This window comes from Schistocerca piceifrons, chromosome X (genome assembly GCF_021461385.2).
Source record: "Schistocerca piceifrons isolate TAMUIC-IGC-003096 chromosome X, iqSchPice1.1, whole genome shotgun sequence".
Classification (NCBI taxonomy): domain Eukaryota; kingdom Metazoa; phylum Arthropoda; class Insecta; order Orthoptera; family Acrididae; genus Schistocerca; species Schistocerca piceifrons.
The window spans coordinates 139,465,192-139,475,556 of record NC_060149.1 but is presented as its reverse complement, the minus strand read 5'-3'; the positions used below and the strand labels follow the sequence as shown (position 1 = coordinate 139,475,556).

The 10,365-nt window shown below is 43.9% G+C and overlaps 1 protein-coding gene across 1 annotated transcript in view; it reads right to left on the bottom strand.

Annotated features, from left to right (window-relative positions):
• Positions 1–7,445: 7,445 nt before the first annotated feature.
• Positions 7,446–10,365, bottom strand: part of LOC124722222 (nose resistant to fluoxetine protein 6-like) — a 96,149-nt gene continuing 93,229 nt past the window's right edge. Inside the window, exon 13 of the mRNA XM_047247416.1 lies at positions 7,446–7,909. Coding sequence (XP_047103372.1) covers positions 7,781–7,909 — 129 coding nt within the window. The 3' untranslated portion in view covers positions 7,446–7,780. The remainder of the gene's footprint in view (positions 7,910–10,365) is intronic.

The following is a 10,365-nucleotide window of genomic DNA, read 5'->3' as shown; positions in this document are numbered from 1 at the left end:
TCAAAGTAGTCACAAGCTTTGTGTATAAGCGATGTGGAAGTCGTAGGATACTCTTAGCAGTGTTAGTTGTGTTGACAGTTCGAGCGGCGCGGTCTATTTGTAGCAGTTCTGAAGCGAATGCCGTGAAGTGTTTCCTTTAGTTTAGATATCGAGTTGAACTCACGAGGGTTGAAATGGTTCAATTGGCTCTGAGCACTATGGGACTTAACATCTGAGGTCATCGGTCCCCTAGAACTTAGAACTACTTAAGCCTAACTAACCTAAGGACATCACACACATCCATGCCCGAGGCAGGATTCGAACCTGCGACCGTAGCGGTCGCGCGGTTCCAGACTGAAGCGCCTAGAACCTCTCGGCCACCCCGGCCGGCAACTCACGAGGGCTTAAGTCAGGGGAGTGCAGTAGGTGGTATAGCACTTAGCAACCCCATCAGTCAAGCTGGTCGTAGGTTGTGTTCCAAAAATTAACAGCATAGAGACAGAAGTGATGACATTTTCTGCGGGACCTGACCATCATTTTGCAGGACAATGCTCAAGCATGTACAGTGCAAGCTGTTACTGATTTGTTTGACTGATGGGGCTGTTAGGTGCTATACCACCTACTGCACTCCCCTACTCCTCTGACTTAAGTCCTCGTGAGTTCAACTCGATTTCTAAACTGAAGGAAACACTTCACGGCATTCGCCACACAACTGCTACAAACTACTCGGGCAATAGACCACGCCGCTCGAACTGTCAACACAACTGGCACTGCTAAGAGTATCCTACGACTTTCACATCGCTGACAACGGGTTATACACAAAGCTTGTGTCTAGTTTGAAGGTCAGTAAAACTTTGGAACACGTATCTGTTTTGTACGAGCTGTAAATAAATAGTTGCCAATATTAAAATTCCAACCCTCGTATATTTGTTTCCTTGCTGATAGTTGCATAACTAGTACACTCTCTCTCTCTCTCTCTCTCTCTCTCCTCCTCCTCCTCCTCCTCCTCTCTCACACGCACGCACGCACACACACACACACACACACACACACACACACACACACACACACACACACATTCACAAGAGAAGAATCACTCTTACGGAACAGCTAGAACACAATAGTAATTGTGATGTTTCGCAGTCCTGTGGTAACGGTTTAAGCACATCTCACAGCAATACATGCATTTTGTAGATTGTGTACTGCAGCTGTAACAGTTTAACTGTAAAAACTGAAGAAGTTTGGGGCACCAAAAAATCGAATTAATAATTATATTTATTGAATTTTTCATCTTAATTCCCAAATCCATCTGATGATGCCACACTATGGGTAAGTATACAAAAAACAGCGTTGTGTGTACGCAAGAGCACAGTAGGAAACATTAATAATGACACCCTTATCTTCCAGTTCATGTGAATTATTGATGCTTCGTGTGCAATAACGACGAGACATGCGTACTTTGAAGGAGACATCTACAAAAGCTGTCCTTACCATTTCTCCAATTTCGTATATAATTAAAGAAATAAAGCTGACTATTACAAATGAATCGTACAAATGTTATACTTCTCAGTGAAAGAGGTGTCATATTTTCCTAATGGCTGCAATCGAATGCTGGAATGGTTCCTGAAAACAGATCGTGACCACTTACTCACCCTCCTCTTTCTTCGAGACAAAACTTCATCTTCATCAGCCCGAGGTCGACGTTCACACCTAGTTTGCTCATACTGATTTGAAATGATTCTTTCATCCGTCGTTAATTTTTCAGTGTACCAAAAACCTGACCTAATCTGATTTCACACATCCAAAGGTGAAAATTGCTTGTTTGAATCTTTAAAAATAAATTTTCTACTTTTTATTCCACATTTGTTTTTACAGTTCCCTTATTTAAAAATTATTTCACTAGTTTGTAGTAGTTGAACTTTGTTAGTGTGTTTAGTCTGTTCGACGAACATTGAACTGGTAGAAAAAAAAAACTTAACTGAAAATATCGAAGAAATAAAACACAAATTCAGTATGGTAATGAAACATGTAATTCACAGTGGGACAAACGTAAAAAACTGTTGTCTTAAGCGACATCTGGTATGTAACTGCAAATTCGTGAACAAATAAAAAAAAGCGACTGACATCAGTGCATTTTTGTAATAACATGGAACAGTTACAGCAGTCTTTGCGATGTTATTTATTATATGGCTACCAGTTTCGGTGCTTCAGTATAGCATCTTCAGGCCTTAATTAACGCTGAGGGTCCGCAGCTCGTGGTCGTGCGGTAGCGTTCTCGCTTCCCGCGCCCGGGTTCCCGGGTTCGATTCCCGGCGGGGTCAGGGATTTTCTCTGCCTCGTGATGACTGCGTGTTGCGTGATGTCGTTAGGTTAGTTAGGTTTAAGTAGTTCTAAGTACTAGGGGGACTGATGACCATAGATGTTAAGTCCCATAGTGCTCAGAGCCATTTGAACCATTTTTTTGACGCTAAGGGGGATAACTCCAATCGTTTACACGATTCCATCAGTGCCCAACATCTATGAACTGGTTTTCGTGGACTACCTGTAACAACGATGCTGTGTCTCCAACCATCAACTACCAACAACTACTACTTGAGTTGGTAATTGATGGTTAGAGACACAACATCGTTGTTACAGGTAGTTTGCGAAAAGCAGTTCATAGATGTTGGCCACTGATGTAATCACGTATACGATTGGAGTTAAGGCCTCAAGATGGCGTACTCATGTACCGAAACTGGTAGCCATACAATAAATAACATCGTAAAGATGGCTGTAGGTGTTCCATTTTGTTACATAAGTGAACGGCCGAAGTCCCTCAACCTCCAATCAGAAGACTGGACATACACAAACTCAATCCACTTGATGAAATGATAACCCAACAGATAACATCGTCATCGATCCCTGGATGCACTGCCCTCATAAATCCTAGAGGACTTGCTAGATGGTTTCTAAAAAGAATAATGATTAGCAAACCCTCAACCTTTCATTTCTCTAAAACAGTGCTTCGTCTCTGGTGTTAACGGTTTCATTACTTTAAAACAATACTCGTCAAACTGCGGCCCGCGGACCGCATGCACCCTGAATCAAGTATTCGTGCGGCCCGCCATTCTTAGCCGTATTTTACAATAATATGCAGAGGGTGGCAACTAACAGCTCATTCCAAAAACGTGAACTAACGTTAGGAGGTTCTGTAGAGAGTAGTTCTCCCGCTCAGCAACAAACAAAAGTACCTACAGAGACAGTAATATATTAAGATGTACTTAATTTAACTGACGTTGTTAAATTCGGCGGTGAACTAAGTAAAGTTGATCGCTTACTCCAGGTATGGTGTGATAAGTAGCGCTTCCACTGCGGGGTTAGTGGATGTTAAAGGGAAGAATGTTTTACTGTTTGTCTTCCAGTATAGAGAACTCACGCACATGCGCGACTCGTAACCATCAGCTGTTATAGTGTAAATTTTTGCACGGAGGTAACATGGATTCTTGAATGCATATTACAGAGGAGGTCATCTTCAAACGTGATACTTACTTGTAGCAATTAATGTGATATTATATTAAGACTGTTGTAATACAGCACAATGAGCAGAAGATAAAGGACAATCAAAATCTTTAGTAAACATTTGCAATCATGTTTCGTATTTCATAACGCGTTTGGATATCAGTACAATTGCTGTTATTAATTTGTTGATAATCCGTTCACACAGACGACACAGCAATACTTCGTCAGGCGATTACATTGTCACAACTTTGGGGTCGCTGGGTGTGGGAGCAACCTGAAACAGAGCACAGTGATGGCGACTTTTAACTGAAGTTGGGTGCCAGCGCCCTGCTTATACAGAGCTTTTGCTACAGCCAGTCTGTTGAAGAACGGCCTTGCCGCAGTGCTCACACCGGTTCCCGTAAGATCATCAAAGTTAAGCGCTGTTGGGCTGGGCTAACACTTGGATGGGCGACCGTCCGGTCCGCCGAGCGCTGTTGGCAAGTGAGGTGCACTCAGCCCTTGTGAGGCAAACTGAGGATCTAGTTGATTGAGAAGCAGCGGCTCCGCTCTCGTAAACTGACATACGGCTGGGAGAGCGGAGTGCTGACCACATGCCCCTCCATATCCGTATCCAGTGACACCTGTGGTGTGAGGATGGCACGGCGGCCGGTCGGTACCTTTTCGTGCGGAGTTTAGTTTTTTAGTCTATTGAAGGCTCATAACATACTGATTTGCGTAGGTTGCCAGTTAATAATAAGATCGATACATATGCGTCCCGAGGTGGCGCCCTGTAATGACAGTATTGGCTTTTGAGCAAAAAAGTTTGACGACTACTGCTTTAAACTGTAACCAGAAAAGGAAGGTTCTTTGTGAGACAAATTCTGTCACAAGAAAGCAAACCGCAGGAACTGTCTTCATAAATGAATACCAAGAAACGTAGAAACTCGGGGTAAGAAGTCGCTCTTCATGTAAACCAATAACTAAACCTAAAAACTGACTCTATGATGTAGCCAGGTGAGCTGCGCTTCATCCTCGTCTAATGTATCTTTGGACAGCAGAGTGAGGACAACTAAAGGTCAGCACATCATTGTTTCATCTACATCTATACTCTAAGGCCACCTTACAATATGTGGCGGTAGATACGACCGTTACCACTATATTTACAACCACTGATGTAGAATTTCAAAATTGTATCCACGTCTTCTTCTTCAAGAACGTAACCCTTCCAGGCGCCCCTTGAAGGAAAAAATTATTCCAGTATCGGTGGTCGAACGCAGGGTTTCTTCACGGTGGTCCAATACGGCGCCCACTTATGGACAAGAGCCCATCTATTGACAAACACTTCAAATGAAAGTTGAAGAAGTAGCATTCATAGTTCTTCAAAATCTCGCCATTGTATTTTTGAATATTAGAGTATACAACTACACCATCGTTTAAGGATCTCGTAAACTGTGTGTAAGCGTGGGAAATACTGTGTGGATCTTAACAAAGCAAAGAAGACGTTCTCTGCAACACGACAGTGGTTTCATTCCATAAGTGAAAACAAATGTCTTTCTGAAAACCACATTCAGGTTGCTTGATACATTTACATCTCAACCTCCTCGGAGCTGGAGAATGTAACTCACACAGCAAACACTTGAATTTTTTTTAAAAAAAAAAAAGAAACATTGCAACTTGTCATCTATTGTCCTTCGGTACGACGACGAAAAAAAAATTAGTTTCTGCGAGGGCTATTCGGAATATAGGGTCCGATCGGTAGCGAGTCCGCAGCTCGTGGTCGTGCGGTAGCGTTCTCGCTTCCCACGCTCGGGTTCCCGGGTTCGATTCCCGGCGGGGTCAGGGATTTTCTCTGCCTCGTGATGACGGTGTTGTGTGATGTCCTTAGGTTAGTTAGGTGTAAGTAGTTCTAAGTTATAGGGGACTGATGACCATAGATGTTAAGTCCCATAGTGCTCAGAGCCATTTTTTTCCGATCGGTAGCGAAATGGAAATCGCAGTGAAAATCAAAAATTTTTTGTTTGCAACAGTTACCTACACCTTCCAGATACTTCTCTGCATAGTCGCCCCTCCGACTGAGACAATTGTCGTAGCATTGTACCAACTTTCTAATACCCGCGCCATACAAGGCAGCCACCTGTATTTTCTGCCAATTCTCTACACTGATCTGCAGATTGTTGGCAGTGACAAAATGTTGTCCTCATAGACAGCCCTTCATGTGAGCAGAGATAAAAATCAAAAGGAGCCAAGTCCGGGCTGTATGGTGGTCGATCAAATCCTGCCCATCGAAAACGCTGCAGGGGCGCCGCTATTGCCCCTGCAGTGTGCGTTCGAGAATTGTCATGAAGAAGGAAACGCATGACAGTTGCGTTGTGTAGGCTGCATAAAATCAGGCGAAGTCTGTCACAGGCGCTCATACTTGGCAGGAGACAGTAGGCCTACTTTCGAGGTACCTTTACGTGCTCACTGTGCACTCAGAACTGAAAAGAGCGACGCGACGCGACCGATGGGCATACTAGAGACACTGCCCAACGCATCTACGAAAAGCTTCATCGGATTTTCACTGTGGTTTCCATTAGTGATCGATCGGTCCTTACTTTCCAAATAGCTCTCGTGTTACTTGTGAGATAAAATCGGGTTGAATATGGAACAGCATATCCATTGAGTAAAACCGATTTTTGAGAATTTGTTTTCGAGTGTGTAAGCAAGTCTTTGGAGCATAGTCAGCTGCTTCAATATACGATTCTTACTCTGAGGGCTGGCAAAACAGCGTAGACTCCAGTAGTCGTAGTGGTGAAGGTGCTTAACTCGCCAGACAGGGTAGACGTTCTTGGGAGAATTTCTGCGCCAATAGAATGCCAATTTCCTACCTAAATGTACTCCATAGCAGTATAATACCTTGGCGGGGTCCTTGAGGTGAGATATCTAGTCTACACAAGGTGAACAAAGGAGATATGCTTCAATTCCACGGAACCCCGTCATCGAGAAAGTAGGCCCCGTTTATATGAAGTTGAAGCCGCATTGTAAAGATTGGATTTTTATCTTTATGAGAGCTGACCAGTTTAAAAAGAACTATTAGTGATACGTGATTACGCTTGGCAATATGTCTTAGCACACAGAGCACATCGTGCAACATCTGCCAGGATCCTCCAAAATTTTAAACAGAAGAAAACATTTTCTGCTTTGGAATCACAATCATTCTATTGCTTACAAGATCAGCCAAACAGAAATACACAGCACGTAGTGTGCGTTCCATATCGCCAGGTGAAAGCGATGGTGTCGTCATCAACCCAGTATATATTATCATTAATATAAATGGCCTTTATGTGCTGATGCAAGTCACCACATGCACAAGACTGCCTTTTAGTTGAGTTTAATGCTCATCATCTTCAAGGATAACTCTCATAAAGTACTTGTGGCGCACAGGATAACGACAGCTGGTTGTTTTGGACCGACTACACCTCAATATACAGTCCCTCCGCCACACACCGTCAGGTGGCTTGCGGAGTATGGATGTAGATGTAGATGTAGATGTACAGTGACCTAATTAGTTAATGGAAACCTCCAATGATGATGGTTAAAGTAGGATTCATGCCTAGTATTTCCGGAAATACATTCAGCATCTTATCCTAAATCGCGTTCCGTATAGAGAGGTCGTAACGCCTGATTTACGGTAAACGTGGTGAGGGAAATTAGTATCATTGGTGCCTGGCCAGAGAGAAGGTGCAGCTTGAAACATCATCAACGTTATCAAAACATTGTCATGGTCACAAATGATACTCGCACTTACGTATAAAGTATCCGTCGCTTATGAGGAACGATGTTAAAGGATTTTTTTAAAAACAAATTATGAACACAAAGAAATCAGCTTATATTTCTAACCATATCAGTTCCATTGTATACTCGTAAAAATACTTAGTATTTTTAAACATATTCTATACATCACACATTCACTGAAAAATAGAATTCAGATTGTAAACGAAGCATATTTTGGTATCAGTCCTAAATGATAAGGGCTTTGGTGCGCGTGCAGAGACTTGTAGAAGCCCTACTGGGTTTCCGCCGTCCTTCCCCAGCAAAGAATTCCGTGAAATATTCATTCTCTGCTGAGAAGTACGCTGAGAAACAAATCCTCCAATGGCAAGTATGAATGAACGTAATGAAGTCGTCTATCTATGTAGGTATGGTCCAGCGGCTTCTTCTTCAAACCACATCCGTAAAGTTTCTGATTCTCTGGCAGTTTCAGACCAACGCTCCAGGACCAGTAGACACCACCATTTAGAGGCGATTTCATCCAACCCCACTTTCTGCTGACTCTGGAACATCATTTTTTTATGTTCTTCTTCAGTGGATGCACTACATTAAGCACAGCTATCACTGGTGCTTCGAATGTCATTGACACCACAAACGACAACAAGTAGGAACAGGTAAAGTAGCCGAAGATCACCATTATCTGCAAAAAAATGAAACCAGTTTCAAATTAAAAAACAGCGTTCACGTTTGTTCAGTATCTGTATGTAAATAACTATACAACAAGATTACTAAAGCTTTCTCAGCTTGGTTGGTGGGTTTCAGGTTTTTAGGCGAGGAGTCGAGGCTATTTTGTGCACATGTGTCATACTTTCTCTCTCTCTCTCTTACACACACACACACACACACACACACACACATCATCCAAAATATTTACATTTTTGCAATAAACGTAAATCATAAAAAAACTCCGTGAAAAACGTGTAGAACTTGTAATGAATTGAAGTAAGACAATTTGATGGAATTTTAAAAACTTCACAAGCAGGCTATTTGTGTAGCAGTAACAGCTAGACATCATGATGTTTGAGCTGCTATGATGGTGGTGACTGAGTATTAAAATGATCGTGCTTACGATTGTGATAACAGAATGATTGCTACAACGAGACCCTGAGGGTGACTGGGAGAAGGCGAGCGGCAGTAGCAGGAGAAACGGGTACACCCTAAGCTAATGCTCGGAGGGGCAATTGCTGACTATGGATGGAATCTCGGGACAGATTTAGTGGGTGTTAAATAGAAGTTGGTTGAAATATCGGTGACAGTGAATGTAAAAGACATGAGGGTTATGAAAGGAGGGATACGGGTATAGTGGTGCAACAGCCTACGTAGATTAGGGATACTGTGTAGAATATAGGGTACAGGGACTGGGTTCAAATGGTTCAAATGGCTCTGAATACTATGGGACTTAACATCGGAGGTCATCAGTCCCCTAGAACTTAGAACTACTTAAACCTAACTAACCTAAGGACATCACACACATCCATGCCCAAGGCAGGATTCGAACCTGCGACCGTAGCAGTCGCGCGGTTCCCGACTGAAGCACCTAGAACCGCTCTGCCACCGCGGCCGGGACAGGGATTGGGCTTTCCGGTTATGCACTGAGTTCTAAGGTGCTCTAGGCAGAGAACAAGGTGTGGAAAATGAATAAGTTGGTATTAGATGCGAAATGGGGAAGATAGACGGATGCGGAAAGTGAGGCGGAGTGTATGTATCGTAGGGATTTCAAGCGATTTATAAAATTTGGCCCAAGTGTGTGTGTATGGTGGGGGGGGGGGGGGGGGAGGGGGAAGTGCATGTGAAACTCCAGGTAACATTCGCATAGGTCAGGTGAGGATGGAAGGGATGAGGGATTTATAGTTAATGATAATTATAGACGGATGTAGAGCTCTTCCTTCCTGACGGTGAGGAGATGTACACTACAGGTCAGTTTTCTATCAAAGGTTTCTCATAAGTATTTAGTTGTGTTAATAAGATGGAAAATGGAAATGAGCGTTTGGCGTCATTGGCCGGGAGGCCCCTAACGGGGCAGGTCCGGCCGCCTTGGTGCAGGTCTTATTACAGTCGACACACATTGGGCGACCTGCGCGCCTGATGGGGATGAAATGATGATAATTAGGACAACACAACACCCATTCCCTGAGCGGAGAAAATCCTCGACTCAGCCGGGCCCGCATGGCGGCAATCCGTCACGCTGAACACTTTTTTTTTTTTTTAATCTCATTTTGTTCGCTTTCGTTCGTTGTATCTGTTCGGGGCGGACGTCGTAAGACATCCGTTTAAGTTCGTTGTTGATCGATTAACTCAGTTTTTTTATTTTATTTTTTTTTTATTACAGAGGGCAGCTACCCCTCTGACCGAACACGCTGAGCTACCGTGCAGGCTAATTGTGCGGCTCGGCCCCCGGTGGACCCCCCAGGGAACGTCTCACACCACACGAGTGTAACCCCTATGTTTGCGTGGTAGAGTAATGGTGGTGTACGCGTACGTGGAGAACTTGTTCGCGCAGCAATCGCGGACATAGTGTAGCTGAGGCGGAATAGGAGGAAGCAGCCCGCATTCGCCGAGGCAGATGGAAAACCGCCTAAAAACCATCCACAGACTGGCCGACTCACCCTCGACACAAATCCGCCGGGCGGATTCGTGCCGGGGACCAGGCGCTCCTTCCCGCCCGGAAAGCCGTGTGTTAGACCGCACGGGCAACCGGGCGGACCACCACTCAGCTATCGGGGCGGTCTGTTAATAAGATGAAAGGGTTAGTTGCAGTGGGAAAAACGAAAATTGTGTTTTCAGTTTTCAAAATCATAGAGTAGTATGACCGAAGATGGTGGCTTGGGTTTACTTGGAGTTTCCATTTGTTACACCATTTGTGGAAGACATTCATGCTGGCACTGGAGGGAGACATAAGAGACTTGAAAAGCGTGAAGGGTAGTTAGGTAAGAAGTGTCCTCAACATGCTGAAGGCGAAAGGAAGCGGTTAGGGATTCAGAAATATCAATAGTGTATTGAATATGTATTGCGTAGTCTTATGTTAGCGCGCTACCTCGTTTCCTGTCAGTACCGAGAGGCTTAGTTGCTGCCGCATGCCAATGTATAGCCGAGTTC